General features: G+C 34.4%; 1 protein-coding gene across 1 annotated transcript in view; it reads right to left on the minus strand.

Moving 5' to 3' along the window:
• Positions 1–24975, minus strand: part of TDRD3 (tudor domain containing 3) — a 197858-nt gene that overhangs the window by 72330 nt on the left and 100553 nt on the right. Inside the window, exons 4-7 of the mRNA XM_004279927.3 lie at positions 17693–17853; positions 13986–14127; positions 3505–3576; positions 826–975 (exon numbers count right to left, since the gene is read on the minus strand). Of these exons, the coding sequence (XP_004279975.2) occupies positions 826–975; positions 3505–3576; positions 13986–14127; positions 17693–17853 (525 nt within the window). The remainder of the gene's footprint in view (positions 1–825; positions 976–3504; positions 3577–13985; positions 14128–17692; positions 17854–24975) is intronic.

Raw genomic sequence — 24975 nt, forward strand, 5'->3', positions numbered from 1 at the left:
TACATAAACAGGACAGAAAGACACTGCAGGAAGAACTACCAAAATTCAAGAAGTCTCCTACTTAAAATTTGAATTTAAATAGGAAAACAGCTGTTAGCTAAGATTTATTACTGGTTCTGAATAAAGAAACCTATTTCAATACCACTGGTTAAGAAAAATCTATCTAAGCAACCAATTCATGAACTAAAATTTCTTGTCAAAATCTAAAAATCAATAAATAACTACAGAAAACACCTATTTCAAATAAGCAAGCAATTACAAATAATGAAAAGAAAACCTTTTGATAAAGGAGGGTATGTATAAATGCACATATGATCCAAAGATAAAAATTATTTTTTACTATACATTAGATTTAAGAATGTTAAAAATGTGAATCCTGAGCCATTGATTTACCCTCTAATGTTTACCTGGATTCCTCAAAAATTTCTATTATAGGGGAAAATTATCCTCAAAAAGTATCATCTATCCCAACTAATAATGGGAAACCCTCTGCCATTAAAAAAAAAAAAAAAAAAAAAAAAGTTGTGTTCATTTGTATACTGTTAAGAAGAAAAGAAAGTGGGAGAAAAGAAGGGTGGTTTGCTAGCAAAGGTCACTTAATGGAATTGTTAAGGAGATTGGAAAAGGAATGTTTATGAGTAAAATGTGTAACCATAAGACTCCAAAAGGCACCAGGGCATTTTCTACTGATGGAATATAGAAAAAGAATGTCAAAAGTTTGTTCAATTAGTTACTTTATGTGAAAAGACAATAATGATTGTGAGTAATCTAAATAGAACATAATGGCAAGGAATAAGACAAATTCATAATGATTTAGTTTCTTACTTCTTTGCTCTTTGCAACTTCTGCAATAGCAGCAGTCCTTTGCTTTTCAAATTCATCATTATCATTTGGAGGTTTGACAGGCAATGTAACTTGTAATGTCTTTCTTCGATCAAGTTCTCTGCTATCCACTTGGACATGAGATACACACTTCTGGCAATAATAAATAAAAATAAATTGTTTCAGTAGTTCCAAAAGAGATGCAAGTTTTTCATAAGAAAGTAATGTCTTCAAAAGAAATATTTGTATCACAACAGCTAAGAGCCCATAAAAATACAATTATTTCCCATAGATTTAAAAATAAAGGTAGAAAGCTAATTGAAGTAACTTTTAAGTAATTGTAACTGGTAAATGAAAGCTACACTAAATGTAGGCAATCTAAAACAGGGCACATATTGGGTTGGCCAAAAAGTTCGTTCGGGATTTTCTGTAACATCTTATGAATGAACATGTTGGCTAACCCAATATTTAAAACATACATCAAACCAAAAGATCTAAGTTTCATTTTAGGATAATGACTTAAAATAATTTTAAATTTCAAACAGTCTAGACTATTGCACAAGAAGTAAATTCAGTTTTTTATTAAGCCCTTGATTTCCACATTATGCCACAATATCCATGAGGGTTTATAGTTATTTTAACATATAGAAAGGTGTCTCTCATCTTATAAGCCGAAAGCTAAAAACATACTCCCTCCCCCTAATCAGGCTGCAAAGTTTTAGGTTTTTAGTCTCTTAAGACAAATTAAGAAAGCCATCATTGTCTAAAAATAAGTCCTGAATTCTGTTCTCTCTTCTAATTCTAACAGCAAAAATCCTATAAAATGAACCTTTTTCAACTTGATAATTTTAAAGAGGAATAAAAATATGCTCTCAAATAAATGTGTTATACAAATATACAGATTTTTGATTTTCAATAATATAAATATAAAATAGCTGACTCTAACACACAGCCAAGCATATTCTGTCTTTAACCCATGTTCAAGGCTAAGATGCTGAATAACAGATTTTCACAATGGACTTCATAAACAAATAATATTATTTAAGCTATAACTTTTAATATACTTCCTAATACAAAAAAAAAGCTATAAACACACTTCAAATTCTTGAAAATAATTAAATCATAAGTCTCTGTGAGCAATTTTTGAAAGAAATATTATCACCAAAATGTTTAAGGGGAAAGAAAATTCTTACAAACACAGCATTTGTTATTTTCAAATATAAATTATTAAAATGTTTACACTCTGTTTTCATTCTTGGGGTTTTTCACTGATAGAAATAAGAATATCATCAGCACAGATCATGCCTCCTTTTATCTTGACTGTCCCATGTTCCAAAGCACAATAAAAAATGACATATGTTTTAAATACTTTCAAAATAGCCACGATGCAAGAATGTCTTATTTAATTTTGAGTAGACCCTCCAAAAAGGGGTTTGAAGAGGATGCCAGTCAATTGATCCTGCCCACTTATTTTCTGATCAACTAGGTATCTGTTTTTCATACCAAAATTTTTTAAATTGTTATTGAGATATAGGTCTGTTTCCTAGCTGTTGTGTCCCCAACTCATCTTCACTTTGAGCCAGCACTCTTGAAGGAAAATAAAGCACAAATGCAAGGCAGATTACCAAGAGCTAAATTTTAGTGGTATCACGTGGCAAAGAGCAAGCAGCCACAGGGATTATTCTCAGATTCTTCAGTTATAAAGCAGGGACAAGCTGGAGGAGACTGTTTTAAAGGCAATTTGAGGCTTAGCACAACCAGGAAGACACATGATATTGGTCAGCTGAGGAGGTACCTCAGGGTAACATTTTGCAGCAAGGGGGTTGAAAGTTAGGAAACAGAAGGAAAACCTTTAGCTTATGTGAGAGAAGAATCAGGGCTGCTGTAGTTGAAAATGAAAATACCAACTGGAAATAAAATTAAGTACCTGACTGAGATGGGCATTTGGATCAAGGCAGAAGAATAGAATCTCGGAAGGGGCAGCTGGGACAGCAGGCTCTCCTAAAGTGCATTGATGCCCTTCCCTGCCTCATGTTCTCACTCTTTTGTCTCCTGTCAATCTTTCTGTTGATGCTTTTATTTTTTCTCCCTCTTTTGTTTTTAATGAACAAAGTGAGAAATTATAGCATATTTTTGTCTTCTTACTTCTGCATTTCTCTCTCAAAAAAAAATGCCCCCACCACCATCTGATATTAATTTTAAGCTGCATTTCAGGTGTGTCTCTTAACTGTTTCAATCTTTGGGTTAACAGCTTTTTTTTTTTTTTTTTTTTGTGGTACGCGGGCCTCTCAATGTTGTGGCCTCTCCTGCTGTGGAGCACAGGCTCTGGACACGCAGGCTCAGCCACCATGGCTCACGGGCCCAGCTGCTCCGCGGCATGTGGCATCTTCTTGGACCGGGGCACGAACCCGTGTCCCCTGCATCGGCAGGCGGACTCTCAACCACTGCGCCACCAGGGAAGCCCTGGGTTAACAGCTTTTGAGAAAAGAATCTACACAAAAACTTTAATTACAATAACGAGAAAAAAACCCACAATTATTGATTTCCTGTAGTTAATATATTTCCATATAACTCCTATGACCTCTGAGTGAACAGTTCAGCACAAAACTAAACACAGCTTGAATACAAATGAAAAACATTTTTTGCTGATTAAAATTCATCTGCCAAAATGAAAGTCATTACCTGTCCAAAAGGCACAAAAGGAGGTGGTCCACCTTCGGTTCCAATATTGCTTCTATTGTGTTTTGACAAGCTCTGTGAGAAAAGTGAGTTGTAAAACAGAAATTATACATTAAAAATATATTTAACAACACTTATAATGCACCAGGAATCTACTCATTTTAGTAGATTCTTATAGGAAATAGAAAAAAAGCCTTCTATTATTAATTTCAAACTATATAAATTATCGTATTCCTAACTTCAATAACTAGGCAAAGACTCTCCCCTTACTTCCCCTTTCCAAAACCCAAACTGACATGATTTTCAGAAGTATTTGCCAAGTTGCTCCCATAAGAAGAAAACACAGTTAAAACCTCTCAACAAAGATGATAAACTTTGGTAGCAAGAATTTCATTTTAATGCATAGTAAAACAATAATCTGACAGAAAAATATCTGGAAATTATCTTCAAAATGAAATTTTTAGACATAAAAATCTATTAGCAAAAAACATATTTGTGATACTGTTATATAATAAGAAATATATATTTGGTCTTTGTCCCCAGTTCCTGGAACAGAGACCCTAAAACACTTGAAATTTCCTGAATCACAGGGTTAAGGAGTACATTTTGTTCTACATAATAAGCGCCTTTGAGCATCCTGAGTTTATATTAATGAGGTGACTATTAATGGGCCCCTAGCAAGCTCCAGGGTGGGGACTGGTAGCTGGAAAAACCAACCATGCGATTAGAGGGCTAGAGATTGAGTCAATCACCAGTGGCCAGTGATTAACTCAAGCGGGCCTATGTAATGAACCTCCACTAAAACCCCATAAACGATGGGGTTCAGGGAGCTTCCAGGCTGGTGAATACATCCATGTGCCAGAAGGGTGGTACACACCGAACTCCACAGGGACAGAAGCTCCTGTGTCCAGGACCCTTCCTGATCTTGCCCTATTAAGCTCTTCATCTGGCTGTTTATCTTTTATAACATCGTTTATAATAAACCAGTAATAGCAAGTAAAGTGTTTCCCTAAGTTCTGTGAGCCATTATAGCAAATTATCAAATCTGAGCAGGGGATCCTGAGAACCCCTAATTTATAGCCAAGTTGGACAGAAGAGTGGATAACATCAGGACCTACTACTTTCAATTAGCACCTGAAGTGAGGGGTAGTCTTCTGAGACTGAGTTCTTAACCTACGGGGTCTGTACTAAATCCAGGTAGTTAGTGTCAGAACTGAATTAAATTTTAGGACATCTACCTGGTATCCCAGTGGAGAGAACTGGAGAATTGCTTGATGTGGAAAAGAAAACTCCACACTAGGTGTCAGAAGTGCTGTTAACTAGAAACAGTTCATAGGAATACTGATAAAAGTGATTTCTAACTATTTAAAGAGATCAGACCGCTATAGTTTATAATATGGAGGATAATTTCAATTACAGTAAAATTTCCTTAATAAAAGTCTTGTTTTACAAATCAATGTATACTTAAAAGAAGTATTCAACAGATTGTTCTTTAATTAAAAAAAAAAAAAAGCTTCCAGGGCTTCCCTGGTGGCACAGTGGTTGAGAGTCTGCCTGCCGATGCAGTGGACACGGGTTCGTGCCCCGGTCCGGGAAGATCCCACATGCCGCGGAGCAGCTGGGCCCGTAAGCCATGGCCGCTGAGCGTGTGCGTCTGGAGCCTGTGCTCCACAACGGGAGAGGCCACAACAGTGAGAGGCCCGTGTACCGCATGAAAAAAAAAACCTATAAACAAATGACAATGAAAACACGATGACCCAAAACCTATGGGATGCAGCAAAAGCCGTTCTAAGAAGGAAGTTTATAGCAATACAATCCTACGGTAAGAAACAAGAAACATCTCAAATCAACAACCTAACCTTACACCTAACGCAATTAGAGAAAGAAGAACCAAAAAACCCCAAAGTTAGCAGAATGAAAGAAATCATAAAGATCAGATCACAAATAATTGAAAAAGAAATGAAGGAAACCATAACAAAGATCAATAAAAGTAAAAGCTGGTTCTTTGAGAAGATAAACAAAATTGATAAACCATTAGCCAGACTCATCAAGAAAAAAAGGGAGAAGACTCTTATCAATAGAATTAGAAATGAAAAAGGAGAAGTAACAACTGACACTGCAGAAACACAAAGGATCATGAGAGATTATTATAAGCAACTATAGGCCAATAAAATGGACAACCTGGAAGAAATGGAAAAATTCTTCAAAAAGCACAACCTTCCAAGACAGAACCAGGAAGAAACAGAAAATATAAACAGACCAATCACAACTCTGAAATTGAAACTGTGATTAAATATCTTTCAACAAACAAAAGCCCAGGACCAGATGGCTTCACAGGTGAATTCTATCAAATATTTAGAGAAGAGCTAACACCTATCCTTCTCAAACACTTCCAAAATATAGGAGAGGGAAGAACATTCCCTAACTCATTCTACAAGGCCACCATCACCCTGATACCAAAACCAGACAAAGATGTCACAAAGAAAGAAAACTACAGGCCAGTATCACTGATGAACATAGATGCAAAAATCCTCAACAAAATACTAGCAAACAGAATCCAACAGCACATTAAAAGGATCATACACCATGATCAAGTGGGGTTTACACCAGGAGTGCAAGGATTCTTCAACATACACAAATCAATCAATGTGATACACCATATTAACAAATTGAAGAAAAACCATATGATCACCTCAATAGATGCAGAAAAATCTTTCAACAAAATTCAACACCCATTTATGATAAAAACCCTCCAGAAAGTAGGCATAGAAGGAACTTACCTCAACATAATAAAGGCCATATATGACAAACCCACAGCCAACATCATCCTCAATGGTGAAAAACTGAAACCATTTGCACTAAGATCAGGAACAAGACAAGGTTGCCCACTGTCACCACTATTATTCAACATTGTTTTGGAAGTTTTAGCCACAGCAATCAGAGAAGAAAAAGTAATAAAAGGAATCCAAATCAGAAAAGAAGAAGTAAAGCTGTCACTGTTTGCAGATGTCATGATACTATACATAGAGCACCCTAAAGATGCCATCAGAAAACTACTAGAGCTAATCAACGAATTTGGTAAAGTAGCATGATACAAAGTTAATGCACAGAAATCTCTTGCATTCCTAAACACTAATGATGAAAAATCTGAAAATGAAATTAAGGGAACACTCCCATTTACCACTGCAACAAAAAGAATAAAACACCTAGGAGTAAACCTACCTAAGGAGACAAAAGACCTGTATGCAGAAAACTATAAGATACTGATGAAAGAAATTAAAGATGATAGAAATAGATGGAGAGATATACCATGTTCTTGGATTGGAAGAACCAACATTGTGAAAATGACTACACTACCCAAAGCAATCTACAGATTCAATGCAATCCCTATCAAACTACTACTGGCATTTTTCACAGAACTAGGACAAAACATTTCACAATTTGTATGGAAACACAAAAGACCCCAAATAGCCAAAGCAATCTTGAGAAAGGAAAATGGCACTGGAGGAATCACACTCCCTGACTTCAGACTATACTACAAAGCTGCAGTAATCAAGACAGTATGGTACTGGCACAAAAACAGAAATATACATCAAGGGAACAGGATAGAAAGCCCAGAGATAAACCCGCACACATATGGTCACCTTATTCTTGATAAAGGAGGTAAGAATATACAGAGGAAAAAAGACAGTCTCTTCAATGAGTGGTGCTGGGAAAACTGGACAGCTACATGTAAAAGAATGAAACTAGAAGACTCCCTAACACCATACACAAAAATATATTCAAAATGGATTAAAGACCTAAATGTAAGGCCAGACACTATCAAACTCTTAGAGGAAAACATAGGCAGAACACTCTATGACATAATTCACAGCAAGATCCTTTTTGACCCACCTCCTAGAGAAATGGAAATTAAAAGAAAAATAAACAAATGGGACCTAGTGAAACTTAAAAGCTTTTGCACAGCAAAGGAAACCATAAACAAGATAAAAGAGAACCCTCTAAATGGGAGAAGATATTTGCAAATGAAGCAACTGACAAACGATTAATCTCCAAAATTTACAAGTAGTTCATGTAGCTCAATAACAAAAAAACAAACAACCCAATCCAAAAATGGGCAGAAGACCTAAATAGACATTCCTCCAAAGAAGATATACAGGTTGCAAACAAACACATGAAAGAATGCTCAACATCATTAATCATTAGAGAAATGCAAATCAAAACTACAATGAGATACCATCTCACACCAGTCAGAATACCCATCATCAAAAAATCTATAAACAATAAATCCTGGAGAGGGTGTGGAGAAAAGGGAATCCTCTGGCACTGTTGGTGAGAATGTAAATTGATACAGCCACTATGGAGAACAGTATGGAGGTTCCTTAAAAAACTACAAATAGAACTACCATACGACCCAGCAATCCCACTACTGGGCATATACCCTGAGAAAAGCATAATTCAAAAAGAGTCATGTACCACAATGTTCACTGCAGCTCTATTTAAAATAGCCAGGACATGGAAGCAACCTAAGTGTCCACTGACAGATGAATGGATAAAGAAGATGTGGCATATATACACAATGGAATATTACTCAGCCATAAAAAGAAACGAAATTGAGTTATTTGTTGAGTTATAGTGAGGTGGATGGACCTGGAGTCTGTCATACAGAGTGAAGTAAGTCAGAAAGAGAAAAACAAATACCATATGCTAACACATATATATGGAATATAAAGAAAAAAAATGGTCATGAAGAACCCAGGGGCAGGATGGGAATAATGATGCAGACCTACTAGAGAATGGACTTGAGGACACGGGGAGGGGGAAGGGTAAGCTGGAACAAAGTGAGAGCGTGGCATGGACATATATTCCCTACCAAATGTAAAACTGATAGCTAGTTGGAAGCAGCCGCATAGCCCAGGGAGATCAGCTTGGTGCTTTGTGACAACCTAGAGGGGTAGGATAGGGAGGGTGGGAGGGAGGGAGACTCAAGAGGGAAGACATATGGGGATAGATGTATATGTATAGCTGATTCCCTTTGTTATAAAGCAAAAACTAACACACCATTGTAAAGCAATTATACTCCAATGAAGATGTTAAAAAAAAAATGCCATAAGGAATCTTTTCACCCATCTAGTCCTCCTATCTGTTTTATCTTTGAGGTGTTAACATATATCTGTTAAGCACTGGTTGTCACTTAATACACCTTCTCGACTCTGAAGTTTTTTGTGCATTTTTAATGATTATTGTTATAGAAAATGTTACGTTTAAAATATTTTAAATGGTGAAAAATAAGTTAAAAAATTACCATATGTACCTTACACCTACTCTAGAGTCCCTGCATTATAAAAGGAATACTATATATTTTGTATAAGTTATAGAAAAAAACTAAGACTAAAGACAACAGTAATATTCAGTTAATTAATCAAAGAACAATTTAAACTATATATGAATATCACATTTCTTGATAAGCTGTATTTAAGATGTTAACCTAGTTTAAGAAAAAACAGCAAATGCATAAACTTATCTAGGGGTCCTTTCCCCAGTTTTAATTTAGATTAAAGAAAAAGACCATTCAAAGAGCAATAAATCATTTCAGTTTATGCCATGACTTCCTTAAAAGCTCACATAAGCTGCCAATAATACCATCTCTCAATACACAGTATATAATTAGAAGCATATTACAGGATTTCTACTTCCCATCCTATGACTGTGTAAGAGACAAGACTTAATCTCCCTCTACAACTAGTAATCTGGACAACATGTAGGAAACAACTGTTTTAAGACATAGGGCAAGAAGTAGCACAGGACTGTAATCCCAAAGAGAAAGAGAAAAAAACAAACAAACAGGTGAACTCTGCCTTTCTGCTTGGAGGCATAATGCAGACAGACAGCACAGAGTTCTGAGTTGAGAAAATGTCTCACAGCTCAAGCCAGGCTGAAATAACTGGAAGCTCTGGGGCAGAGTTTTGAAAAAGAAAGGCCTGCACAGAAATGAAGCTCTGGAAACCTGTATAGGAATTCCCTTAAGTCACTGCTGAGAACTAGGCTAAGCAAAAAGCAACTGCAAGTTATAAGCTTCCATTTATACTAGAATAAAAAAGAATAAAATACTTAGGGATAAAATTACACAAAGAAGAAGATCTATACAATGAAAACAACAAAAGATTGCTAAAAGAAATTAGACACCAATAAATGAAAAGTCATCACATGGTCATGAGTTGGAAGATTTAATACTGTTAAGATGGCAATACTACTCAAACAGATCTAGAGATTCAATGCAATTCCTATCAAAATCCTAAGAATGCTTTTTGCAGAAACAGAAAAATCCATCCTAAAATTCATATGGGATCTCAAGGGACCCTGAATAGTCAAAATAATCCTGAAAAAAGCTCATACTACTTGATTACAAACTTACTACAAAGTTACAGTAGTCAAAACAGTACTGGCATTAAGACAGACTAATAGAATAAAGAAATAAAGAAATAAAATAAAGAAAAAAAATATGGTTAAATGATTTTTGATGAGGGAGATCAGGTCATTCAATAGGGGAAGGAGATTCTCTTCAACAAATGGGGGTGGGAAAACTGGATATCCATATGCAAAGGTCTTAAACCATGTACAAAAATTAATTCAAAATGGATCAAAGACCTAAATTTAAGAGCCAAAGAGCTAAACCCATAAAACTTCAGCAAGAAAACATAGAGAAAAAGCTTCATGACATTGGGATTTTGCAATTTCTTGGATATGACACCAAAAACATAGGCAACAAAAGAAAAAAAACAGGTAAAACTGAACTTCAATAAAATTTAAAATGCTTTTGCATCAAAGGACACTACCAACAGAGTGAAAAGGCAACCAATGGAATGTGAAAAATATTTGCAAATCATATATCAGATAAGGAATTGATATCCAGAATAAATCAAAAACTCACACAACAACAACAAAAAAATTTAAAATAGACAAAGGACTTAAATACACATTTCTCCAAAGAAGATATACAAACAGCCAGTAAACATATGAAAAGATGCTAAACATCACTACGCACTAGGGAAATGCAAATCAAAACCACAATGATATTCCACTTCACACTTATTAGGATGGTTATTATCCAAAAAACATGAAATAACAAGGGTTGGCAGGGATGTCAAGAAATTGGATCACTTAAGCATTGCAGATGGGAACGTAAAATGGTGCAGCTGCTGTGGAAAACAATATAGCAGTTACTCAAAATATTAAACAGAATTACTATGCAATCCAGCAATCCTACTTCTGAGTATAAACTCAAAAGAACTGAAAGCAGGAACTCAAGCAGATATTTGTACACCCATGTTCATAACACCTTTATTCACAATAGCCAAAAGGTGGAAAGAACCCTAATGTCCATTAGTGGATGAATGAACAAAATGTGGCATTTACATACAACGGAATATTATTCAGCCTTAAAAAGTTAGTAAATTCTGACACATGCTACAACATGGATGAACCTTGAAGACATTATGCTAAGTGAAATAAGCCAGACACAAAAGGGCGAATACTATATGACTATACTATTATGAGATAGCTGGAGTACAAGGTGGCCAGAGATTGGGAGGGGGGGATGGGAAGTTATTGTTTAATTGGTACAGAGTTTCAATTTGAGAAGATAAAAAATTCTGGAGGGAGGGGGTTGTGTAACAATAAGGATGTACTTAATGCCACTTAATTTTACACTTAAAAATGATTAAAATGTTAAACTTTGTTATGTATACTTTACAATTTTTAAAAACAGAAAAAATTTAAAAAAAATTATCTGTCATAGGAGGTGAGGGGGGGAGCACTAAAATGTTATAGAACTACATTACTTTACAAATTATATCTGCTACAGAACTCTCCAAAACCTATCTTTATCATACTTTGAGGTTTGAGTTTTTCTTTTTGTCACCTGTCTATATCCAACTTGCTACAACTACAACACCTACACATGCTTTAAATACTATCCAATGTTCTCTTCCCCCTCTATTTATTTTGCAAGAATGCCTAGGACCCCATTACTTCCAAAATTAACTCTATGGTTTATTATTTCTATGTGTACATTTGATTTCTATGTGTTTCACCTGCCAGATGCTCAAGTAATTTGAACTCTCCATGATTTCTACAACATTATAGTTACCAAAATCAAAAGAACTATAAAACCAAAGAGAACTATTATCATATTAAGATGTTTTTAAACTCTTTTTCATGTAAATTTTTACTGCCCCCTAACAAGAAATACTAGCATGGCTTTCAGGAAACAAAGTGCAAAAATATATAATAAAACATTACAAGAATAACTGTCAAAGTACTACTGATCCATGTATGTGTTTGTGTGTGTGTATGTGTGTGTGCTGGAGGTGAGGAAGTTCCTAGGAATGTCTGACTGACTTTACAATTAGTAAGGTAGTTCTGGCTGGGTTGTAAAAATTATGTATAATATGTTGGTCTGACTTGACAACAACTTAACACACTTTTAAAAATCTCTAATGATAATAAAAATACAATATATTAATTTGTGAAAGGAAAAGATCACATGAAATGGGTGGGATTTCTCCAGGAAATTCTAAGTTCATAAACTTGGCTATTTATATAAAACTATCAAACCACTTCTGATTTACTTGCTTGTGCAACATTTTCAATCAAACAATGCAGTTATGGAATATTATCTTATATTTCATAATATCTTATACAGTATATAATAGTATCATGTTTCACAGCAGCCCAAAGTGTAGCACATTAGTATCATAAGGAATGAGTACTAAGGAATAAAAAATGTGCCTAAATTTCCTTATCTATTTACATCCCAAACAGAGGCACTTTCAAACTTAGAAGATAGAAAAGAGTAATTTATCTTAAAATACCAAAAGCTTGAAATATTGCTAGGCCCCTTGACTCACTTTAGACAACAGACAAGATCTGAGAGTGGCACAAAAACATGAATTCTAACTCAAAGAGTAATTAGCTCTATGTGCTTGTAATTCATTTATTTCACTATTATTTATTATGATGGTTATTACATATAAGACTCAGGGCCACCACTTTGGAGATACAGGAAGGCTCAGATCCATCACCTATTAGTGGTCTAATCATAAAATAAGTTTAACGGTTCTTAAAGCCTATTTTCTTTTTTTTTTTTTTTTTAAAGCCTATTTTCTGATCCATATGGACATAACACACTCTTACAAGACTGCTAGGTGAATTACATGATATACAGATACAGGCGCCCAGCTCAAGACCTACACACTGTTCAACAAATATTTCTAGAATTGAATAAAGATAACACAAACAAGAATTCTGACCTCAAAAAGCTTACAATCAAAGGAGATAAGAAATAAATATAATTTTAGTGCTAGATAAAAAGTAATATACTTCTTAATACAATGAATAAAGTATTCTAAGAATTCAATAAAGGAGCAATTATTTCATTTTGTGGAAAAAACGAGCACTTGTTTTGAGTCTAAAAGCATGGGGATGAGAGAGAAACTAAGATGAATGTCTTAAAAGTGGGAAAATCTTTTTTCTTTTTCAAAAGTGCAACTGAGGAAAGCTTAGAGAATCAAAGAAAGAGTAAGTAGTTCCATTTAGCTAAAACAAAACCTATGTGAAAAAATTAAGAAAGTTGAAAAGGTAAGCTGGAACTAGGGCTAAATTATAAATGACCTGAATCCCAGATTAAGGTATGTGAAATAAAAGCAGGGTGTAGCATGATCTGAATTATGCTGAAGATAATCTGGCGGAAGTACAATAAGTTAGAAGATGGAGAAAGGGTATATGGTGGAACCAGTTAAAAGGCTGCAAGTAGTCCAGGCCAGAGACCTAAACTACAATAATGGCAATGGAACCTGAGAGCAAGGGATTGACAAGAGATCTGACTGCAGAGGATCAATAAAACTGGTGGCTAGAAGCAAAGTAGAAGGACAATTACTAGATAACCTAGATGACTAGGAGGATAAAGATACTGTTAACATAAATGGTGAAAACATCAACTAACGTGACTAGGAAGACAAATGCAACAAGAACCCTTTCATTATAGTGAAATTCTAATTTGCTTTCACTTGTATCTGTGTGTGTGTGTGTGTGTGTGTGTGTGTGTGTGTAAATAAGACAAATACACATACATTATTCATATATATGCACAAACACTTGTTTTCTGAAGAAAGAATTATATACAGATACATTACACATATCTTACAACTGGTATCTTGGCAGTTTTGAAAACTCCTCAGTAAAGAATGGCCTTTAAAATATGTAATAAAATGTAACAAATACTGAAAATGACATCTGTTTTAGAAGAACAATATGGTTAAACAAAGGTAGATAGTTTCTGTAAAGATCACTGTGTTCCATTCTATTCAACTCTGGCATAAAGAACTAATTTTACTAGCCATTATAGAAAGATCCCTTAAAACAGAGAATACAATAAAAAGAGTGTAGTGTTTTAAAAGTTCAAACCATTCTTAGTTTACACTTACTCTCTGTAACTCCCATTTCTCAATAAGGTGTTCTACTTCACCGCCAAGAACTGTGGTGTTAGAATCATTCAAGAGCAGGAATCCATTTTTTATGTCCACAACGCCTGAAAGCTTAACTTTAGTTCCAGGTGGTGTGTTCAGGCTAAAGCAAAGAGAAAAAAAAGAGTTAAAACACATTTAAGCTCCTTCCCCAAACTGGAATTCAGTCTTATACTGTGACCTGGTAAAATTCTTCAAAATGCACTAATGTGAAAACTATTTTTCAGGTGACTGGCTATATAGTGTGAATAGGTCATCAGGGAGGAAGTCAGAAGACCAGGTACAAGACTGCCATTTTCTACCTTAATTTTTTTCTACATGTAAAAAAATATGGATAGGGACTTCCCCCTCGGTGGTCCAGTGGGTAAGACTCGGTGCTCCCAATGCAGGGGGCCCAGGTTTGATCCCTGGTCGGGGAACTAGATCCCGTATGCATGTCGCAACTAAGAATTTGCATGCTGCAGCTAAGGATCCTGCATGCTGCAACGACGATCCCGTGTGCTGCAACTAGACCCAGAGCAGCCAAAATAAATAAATAAATAAATAATAAGTCAGTAAACAAACAAATAAAAAAATCTGGATAATAAAAATCACAGCTCACAAACTTATGGTAAAGATAAATAGAGTAAAAGATATGAAAGTACTTTCTCAACCATGCCATGTTGTATAAATGTAAGATTTGCCCTTTTTTTCCCCCCTCTGAGCTTTGTGCTTTATTGCAAAGATATACTATATTATAAAATTAAATTTCAATACAGAAGAGATATCAAACCAGTAATAATCTTAGACATTGAACACCTATGTGAGTTACTGTAATCCACATGAAACAATGCTCTTTTTGGTTAACTATCCAGTTAAAGATCAAATGACAGTTATTTACTCTAAAGCATACTGACTTCAAAAGTATTTTTTCATAATAGGGTAACATTATCAGATGTGGGGCAAACATTATAACACCATGACCCCTTTTACAAACACCAGAGAAAACACCTCCTATCAATCTTTTAATAAAGGAAACAGTGGAAGAAATCCATTTCATCACATAGGTTTATTCTAAAGTAAAAGCACATATACCAAGCCCCACTGCATCTCTTCGCACATACAGCAAGGGGTAAAGAACTCCAAATAGGAATAAAGATAGTCCTAAAACACTTGGGATAAATTAGAAAATCATGCTGAAAGACTTCACATTGTCAAATTTTTTTTTTTTTTTTTTGCGGTACGCGGGCCTCTCACTGCTGTGGCCTCTCCCGCCGCAGAGCACAGGCTCCGGACATGCAGGCCCAGTGGCCATGGCTCACAGGCCCAGCTGCTCCGCGGCATGTGGGATCCTCCCGGACCGGGGCATGAACCCGCGTCCCCTGCATCGGCAGGCGGACTCTCAACCACTGCGCCACCAGGGAAGCCCCCTACATTGTCACATTTTTAAAAGCTTATAAAATTCACCATGTGCCGATAAGTGCAATAGCAAATCAATGAAAGCACTGGTATCTCTGGTCTATTTTTAAGAAAGACGGTTGATAAAATAGTTATTAACAAGAAGAAATAGAATATGCCTATTTTTAAGATTTCAAAGAGCCCATATGGAGTAAGACATTATCTGGTAAAAATTATTCTCAGGACTCCAAGCTTAATCATTCTTAGTCATCCTATGTAACTTAGAATACAAATGGTCATGGACAGCCTTGCCTAACCTAACTCTTAAGTAGAGAGCTGTGTGGTGGTAAATGTAGGCAACTTACCACAATGTCTATCAAACTTCAAGATCAGCAACAACTGAATACACTTACACTAAGTGAAGTTTTTCCCAATTCCAGGTAATCAGCAGATACAGATTTTCTAACTCTATAGTCATCATTTAGGGATAAATAAAAAAACTAAGCACCAAGGGTACCAGGCTGCTATACTCTTTACCTCTAAAGAAATTATTAATGAATTACATCATTTATATAAGACCAATATGTGTTCTTTAAAACCATTTTTCACCAATAATTTCTAACACATTAGTAAATTGGAAATGAAATGAAAATGTAAAAAACACAAATTAGCAACATAAGAAACTACAAAAGACCTTAAAAAATAGCAAGCAAATTACAAAGGCATTTAAATTGTGATATTTAAAACTAAAAGCTAATCTGAAAGCAGATAATGAACTAATTTTTTATGTAAAATAACTGTACCTTTCCCAAATTCTTTCTCTAACAGGTTAAGAAGGAAAACATGGTGAATTACTTGAAGTTGGACATACAATTTCATTAAGATAATTGATAAAGAGTTCTATTCACCAAATTAAATTACAGTTCTATTCCCACAAAAGAATAAATAGTTGCTAAAATTTTAATATAATTTTTATTACATCACCTTCAGGGCCATAACTAACTCTTACTCAGAGAGCATACTGTGGCTTAATTAATACTTTATTCACACTCCAAAGTTCCTTTATTCTCTCTTCATTGAAATTAAAAACAAAAACAAAAAACAGAACAAAAACAAAAATACAGTGAGAAGTGGGGCTGGAGGTAGGATAGATGAATGGAAAGAAGCACCCCAGAGAAATGCAATGTCCAGTAAAGAAAACACATTCTACACCAGTTCCTGGTTTATCCTCTCTAGTGAGTTCTTCTAAGATAACCAATAATCAAACTTATTTTGAAAATGGTCTCCCAAATTGTTCATATGTGAGAACACTTCTGTAAGCTGTTGTTTTTACAGCACCAAAAGTAGACATGCTACTTCAATGATGAGTGCATGAGAAAGTAGCAACATTTTTTTTTCAACTGTCAAACTGTAATAAATTCAACAAAAGAAAACAGCGTAAGGGACCCTCCTCTCTGGGTTGATCCTGTGTCTTCATTTACCTCAGAGAAATATACAGCAGTAAAATGAGAGAATGAGCCATTACATGGCAAGTCTTTCTTCTCAGGCATCTGTGAACTCCCTTGGAGGGGATCTGATTAAATTTGTCAAAGGAGGAAAGGCTGCGTTTCCTTTTATGGAAGTTTCTCCATAAAAGTAGGACTCTTTCTACTCTTCAAAAACAAGACAACATAATCACAAAGTCAATATACGCCCCTTTGTATATGAAAATCAACATTTTAGACGAATAAATATATCTTCTAAGGAAGGAGCCTCCCTCACTAAAGGCAGACACTAGTTGAAGGAAGAAAAAAAGAAATCATTGAACATGGCATACAAGGCCTCAACCTACCACATCTCCTCCCACATACCACAATGCCAATCACCTATGCTCCTCCAAGTGTAACTTTTCACTCATCTGCTATCAGGGTACCATGTCTAGACTGCTAAACAGTCTAGATACAACTAACTGTCAAGGAAGAAATTGTGACATATTTAAAGAAATTTTTGTTCTGAAAAAATTTTAATGACCTAAAATTTAGTGATAAAATTGAAAAGCTTACATTCCATGTAAGAACACCTTAAATTTCTGTTTTTAATTATTAACTTTAAAAGTAAGGAGCAATTAACTCCATTTTAAACTATTTTTCTTTACAGATAAAGTAAAATTACAAACTCTTTAATTTATTCTGAAAAACTGTAACATGCACTTAAGAGTTCATTCCTTCTTTTCAAAGGTCTTAAAAACAAAATCCAATGTGAACAGTACCTTTAAACACTTATAACAATGTACACCATAAAGTGCCAATTACCTTATTTTTGACATGTAACTAAATTCTACTGCTGTACAACTTATATGACCATCAGTCATCTGCAAACGCAGCATTCTTGGGGCAGCCTGAGATTCTTCATTATCCTTTGGTGCAGCAACATTGCGAATTTTTTGAATTTGCAAAACACATGGACCTTCAAGCTGTCAAAAGACAAAGGAATAAATAGCACTTTTAGCCATAGCTTTGTTTTCACTTAAAATGTTTCTTTTTTCCTTACTTTATTATTTATAGTGATAATTCAATTAAATAAGTTCAAAATTTAAACTGTTATATACATCAGGGTGGGTTTTTTTTTCTTTTGTATTTAAAGATAAAACTTCAAAAACGTCTCCTGAAGAATTTTTTAAATATAATTCTGAATTCATTTTCAGAAAATAACAGGAAAGAACTTCAGGGAAAAAGTTACTTTTCTGAATTAAAGGTATATTAAAAGATGTTTTCAGTCTTATGTGCTCTAAATTGTTCACATATACCCCCCCCCGTTCCACCCATGTACATTAACAGACATTCTAGAATTAAAGAACTTGGTAATTTTTTAAGGGACATCAACTTTACAGCAGTAGTTGAAAGGAATGTTTTCTGCTCAAAAACAGCAAGTTTAAAGTATACCTTCTTCTGGCATTAAAAAAAAAAAAAAAACATATTCCAAAATTTAAACCATATAAAATCTAAGAAGTGTGAACTATACTTGACTTATTGTCACATTTCCTTTTTAAATGAGTTTAATGCTATGTTGTTATTCATTGGCAGTAAGGAGAATAAACATCCTATCTAGCCATATTTTAATCAAAGACAAAAAGAAAATTGATGGGCTAACTAGCTATTGAATATTAAGTTAAAAGATTTTATATAATAAAACACTTATGGTATAACTGGGGAATGAGAGCAAAATCTGCTTACATGTCTGAAAAATAAATTTAACATAAAGTAACACTTTCTACATTATAAAATATTATATCCATTAAGTAGTATCATACTTACAAAGAAAAAAAAGCTTTTTGTTATAGCTTTTTAAGTAAAATCTTTCTGTATGCATTAGTTTAATTTATATTTTCAGCAAAGAGAAATATGAAATAACATTTACACAATTTCTTGAGTAAGCATGTTCCCAGGTTGACAAATTTCCACTTCATATTTACCAGTATCTTTCCTGAAAAGCAGTAATTTTGTTATAAATTTAGCCCTAGAGAATATAATTAGAGAAAAGATACGAAACTTACATCTAATTTTCAAGTGTGAAAAAAAAATTCTAAGTTGAAATAAGTCTAAAACCTTTAACAAATGTAGATAAGCTACTAATTCAGGATAAACTTTTTCTTTTACTTTTGCTAATGCCATTAAAATAAAGACATTTAAATTAAACCAGAGGGCATGTTAACGGTTCTTACAATGTTCATCATTCTCTATATTCTACTACTCCCAATATTTTTAGCCTAGACACTGACAAATATTTAGCCTTTGCTTTACTAACCACATATAACTATTTAAATTTACACTTAAATTAATTAAAACTGAGTGAAATTAAAAATTCAATTCTTCAGTCACACTGGTCACATTTTGAGTGTTCCATATCTGCACAACACATATACAGACTGTCCTACATCACTGCAAAAAGTTCTATTAGACAATCAGTGGTGATCTAGACTTATGTGTTCCACAATGATACTAGGGAGTGCACATCCGTTGAAGTGTGGGAGGAAAACAATTGTTTCTATTTAATTCTTAGTAAGAAAGAAATTAAATGTTCCTAATACTTCATAATCAGAGCAACAAAGACACTCTCATTCAGTCCATATGACATACAGGTAACAAGGCATCTTTATAGAATTTGGGGAAATCTACATCTCAAGGGTGTTGACATGGTACCTTCACTGGTTTGTTTGCTTTCAATGTATTGTGACAAACTGACATTTATTTGTGTGCAGTTAAATGGATATACAGATATTACCTAGTTTTAACTATTAATGATCACAAAATGGACAAGTGGCTTTAAAAGATTCTGCCAAAGAAACACAAATTGAAGATAATGCCAACAACGTAATCACAGAGGGGGGAACAGGACCATTTTTGCTGATCTCCTACAACCGGTTGACCATGAGAACAAAAAGCTAGGAATGCTAGGGAGGAACACCTGCTCCCAGATCTTGATGTTTCCTAGCAAGCAGCAAGCTTACTTATTTAACTACTCCAACTCCTGGCCTCTCCATCCCTTTTAGGGTATTAAATAGTGGTCCTGCCAAAAGATATATGTCTACCTGGAACCTGTAAACATAACCTTATTTGTGAAAAGGGACTTGGCATACCTAATTAAGATCAGTATCTAAAGATGAGATGATCCTGGATTAGGAGAAATACAATGATGAGCTTCTTTAGAAGAGAAGGGGAAATAAACACCAAGACACTGGGTATAAAGGCCATGGGAAGAAAAAAATGGGGGCAGAAATTGGAGTTACACATCTACAAGCCAAGGAACACCAAAGACTGCCCACAGCTACTGGAAGCTATGCGAGGGGTATGAAACAGACTCTCCTTCAGAGCCTCCGAAAGGAACCAACCCTGCTGACACCTTGATTTTAGATTTCTGTCCCACAGAACTGTGAAAGAATAAATTTCTGTTGTTTTATGCCATCAAGTTTGTGGGAATTTGTAACAAAAGCCTCAGGAAACTAACACACCCATTTATGAAATGACTTATCTGATTGGGAGGAATATACTGTATATTTTGGGCTCATCCTCACCCTTCCTTTCTTGGGATCTAGGTAGGGACCCTGAGGAGGAGGTACCTACTCAGCCTCTTCACTGGATTGGCACTGCAATAAGTGAGTGTACAAATCTGACACGTTTGTGGTTCAATTAATGCATCCATTTGGCTCTCCCACCAAGCCATATCTTCCAAATTAATTTTTATCAGTAGTAAAGTTGATACTTTGGCCCACATCTGCCACTTCTTTCTTTCTCAATCGATTCAGAACCAAAGTAAAAAAGAAGGTATTATTTATTAGACTCTCCTTAGAAACTCCCAAATTACACACAGTCTTTTTATAATCAATTCTCAATTTGAATCAACAGGCCTTAAGACTAGTTCCACAATTCAGAAAGATTCTACAAGTAAAACTGCAGATATAACGATTTTTTTCATTATTACGTTTACAATATTCAGTTTATTATCCTCTGTGGTCAAAAAATAAATAGGGAAGTACTGGATCTAAATAAAACACAAATAGCAGAATAAAATGTTAAGATCCTAAATCCTAACTTTAACCCTAAATCTAAAATCATCTAAAAGCATCCACAAAACTGAATGAGAATTAACTTCAAAATCCTTGTTCATCTAGCATCAAGAGCAACCCCAAAGTGAAAAAAGATATCATATTTAAATGACAATAATAAAAATCAAGGATTAATTTTGCCCAAGATTTCTTTAATGTCTGACTTTCACCTTTACATGAGCAATAAGGAGCAAGTAAAAGAAATTATTGTAAAAAATTTAAATAGTTAAGAAAAAAGATCTCTAATTCTTTTTTTTTAACATCTTTATTGGAGTATAATTGCTTTACAATGGTGTGTTAGTTTCTGCTTTATAACAAAGTGAATCAGCTATACATATACATATGTTCCCATATCTCTTCCCTCTTGTGTCTCCCTCCCTCCCACCCTCCCTATCCCAGCCCTCTAGGTGGTCACAAACCACCGAGCTGAAGATCTCTAATTCTAATAAACAATATCAAGTATACACCAGAGATATTCTCTGGGGCCAGAAAAAGTCATCCAGGCTTCATTCCTTCCTTTCCCTAGGTAGATGGACCTCTCTATCATCTGAACTCCTAACTAGTCATATCAATTGACATGGAATGTCAGATTTAAATGACTGTATTAGTTTATTAATTTATTGATCATATTAAATAACATTCTTGTTTACAATCAGACTCTCCAAAGTTTGGATGACATGGAACCACTTATCTATAGTCTGATCACACCTAGATAAACGGTTAAAACTGAGAATTTTTGAGGAATCAAGAAACTATCTAAATTTAGACATTCTATGATACTATGAAAAATCTGCCAGCCATTTCTTTTTATAATCTTATCAATTTCCTTGAGAAATAAATTTCTCACTCTATCTATGCCTAACAACATAAGCATCACATTTTCCATCAACCCTAGAAATGGGGCCATATACTCAGAAGGAATCTATGAGTATGATTAAGTTCTGATAAATCTTCCATCATTATTGCAAAGTGGGTTAAAATTAAGAGAATAAAAAAGTTTCATTCTCCACAGTCCTTTTTAAGTACTTAAAATCATAATTTATTTCTTTACTCTGTTACTACTTCCAAAAGCATTTCCAGTGGCTTCAGCAGAGATTTTCTAGGGCTCATTTTTTCATCCACTCATGTTTATATCAAGAGAAGTTTTTGCTGGACTATTCACATCTCTACCTGAGGATCCAAGCAACTGGGTAATGATTCAAGTAAGTTGCCTTGGAATATGAAATAGTGGTTCTGCCTACAGCTGCTTTAAACGCCTGAGGGATAAATTTTTATGACACCCTCTTTCTCATCTACTTCTTTGCTCTGTTGAAATAACTCAATATCATTTTAACAAAATTTGATATTAATAAACATGGGGGTGGGACAGGAAGAAATCAGAAAAAAAGTATCATTTGTGACACCCTGTACCATCCTAAGGATAGTATCAGACTCAAGAAAACTGGAACAAAAGAGAATTGTTTATTATAATGTTAGAAATTTCAGAACTTTCCCCATGTCACCCATGCAGGCATCTATGGTAAGCCTCAATTTGGAGGACATTTTCCTCCAGAGAAAATCTATGTTTGCTTCTGATCGAAACAACACTGCAATTGAGACCCTCAGCTTTCAGCTTATGGAAAAGTAGCAAAGTTAACCTTAGCCAGAATCTCAACTCACTGTCAGTTAGTAGCACCACACTAGCTGCATAATCCTTTCTATCAGCTTTCCTGATTCAGGTGCCCAAGATTTCCATGCAGAAAGATAAAGAAATATAAAATTACAAGAACATATGATACAAGGAAATAAGCTACAAAATCTGAGAATCATAAAAATATTAATGTTTAAAAAAATTTAAGACTCTAAGGAGTTGAGAATTTGGAATTATCAAACACAGACTATAAAACAATAAGCCTAATCTAGAGAATTTATATAGAACTGTGAACCTAACAACTAGGGAAAAAATATTCCCCTTAAGCAAGCATGTGACATATAAATATATATCAAGCCATAATGTAAGCGTCTTCAAATACAGCTATCTTTCAGTCCAAATTCTCTGACCACAATCTAACTGAATTAGAAATCTGTAACAAAAAGAAAAAAAAAGATAATGTTCTATTATTAAAACAAAGAAGAAATCTTAATATAAACTGAAAAATATTTAGGACCGAATGATAATGAAAATACCATGTGTAAAACCTTTGGGATATAGTTAAAGCAATGGTAGAAGAAAAATTAGTAGCCTCGAGATGCTTATATTAGAAAACAAAGTAAATAAATGAGTCAAACTAACAAGTTGGGAAAAGAACAACAGAATGAGTTCAAATAAGGTACAAGAAAGAAGAAAATAAAGATAAATTAATGAAATAGCAAACTAAAAATACAGTAAAGAGGGTTAACAAAGTCTAGCATTGGTTCTTTGCAAAGACTGATGAAACTGATACTGAGCAAGACTGACCAGGAAGCAAAGAGTAATAATGCAAATAAACAATCTAAGGAGTAATAATAATAATAAAAACACAAACATACTTTCAGTAGCAATGAAAAAACAATAAGAGACCTATGCATACCCATCTAAATGTCCATCAACTAGAGAATGGAAAGGAAAAAGTAAAGTCCATACAATGGAATACTACTCAGCAATAAATAGTAACAGACTACTGATACATGCTACATCATGGATTCACCTCAAAAACATGACAGTAAGTGAAAGAAGCCAGATACAACAAAGTATATATTGTGTGATCCCATTCATGTGAAGTGTCAACAAAAGGCATATTTATAGAGAAAATGTAAAATAATACACAGATATATTATTAAGAATAATAAGTACAAGACAGCAAATTTAAGATTAGCATACAATTATTGGTTACCTTTTTATGTACCCCTAACAGAGAAAAAAACAGTATTTTTTTTAAAAAACACCATTTACAACAACAAAAATAGGAAGTTCCGAGCATAAAGTTTGCATATAGATACACAACCTATATACTTTCAATAAATTATAAAACTTCATGGACAAAACTAAATAAATGAAGAGATACATCCAAAGGTGTGCTGAACCCAGCTCAGGCCAGTTCACAAGTGCCTGTTATAAGCACTTCTTCCCAATTCCGGCTTTGGTGATTTCATAGTATAACTTATAATCAGCCACTGCAGGAATTTTTATACTACAAATAGTGGCAACTACTACATATTAGGGCTTTATTTTTTCCTCTTCAGAGAGGCAGCTTACCAGCATTTCACTTGTAATTAGTTATCATAAAGATGTCAATTGTCTTTAAGCTGATATGCAGATTCAATGCAATTTCATTCAAAACTCTGACCCATTTTAAGAAACTTGATCATTTGATTCTAAAATGTATATCGGGGAAGGAGGTCATCAGGGACAGAATAGCCTGAGGAAGAATAATGTATGTTACAACCAAAAGATTAGAAAAATTTGATAATATCAAGTGCCACAAAAGACATGGATCAATGGGATCTCACATACACTACTGAAGGTAGTACAAATTGGTACAACCACTTTGAAAAATAATTTGGCATTATCTGGTAAAGTTGAACACTGGCTTACTCTAGCATACAATAATTCAATTCCTGGTTATATTCCCTAAAGAAACTCTTACACATATGCATCAGAAAAAATATACAAGTTTGTTCCTAGACGTAGTAGTAGTGCATCTATTATTTAAAGAAAAAAAAGAAGAGAAAAGAAACACATCTAAATATCCATCAACAGGAGAATGAATAAGTAAATTATGGTACATTTAGATAGCTTAATATTATATAAAAGTGAAAATGAATATTAGGTATATACAACATGGACATAAGTTACAGCCATCACACTGAATGATAAAAGCAAGCTACAGCAGACAATCTGTTAACATTTTGTAAAGCTTAAAAACTAAACAGTAGGACCTCCCTGGTGGCGTAGTGGTTAAGAATCCACCTACCAATGCAGGGGACATGGGTTCGAGCCCTAGTCCGGGAAGATCCCACATGCCACAGAGCAAC

Source organism: Orcinus orca, chromosome 18, assembly GCF_937001465.1.
Source record: "Orcinus orca chromosome 18, mOrcOrc1.1, whole genome shotgun sequence".
In the NCBI taxonomy this organism is placed as follows: Eukaryota; Metazoa; Chordata; class Mammalia; order Artiodactyla; family Delphinidae; genus Orcinus; species Orcinus orca.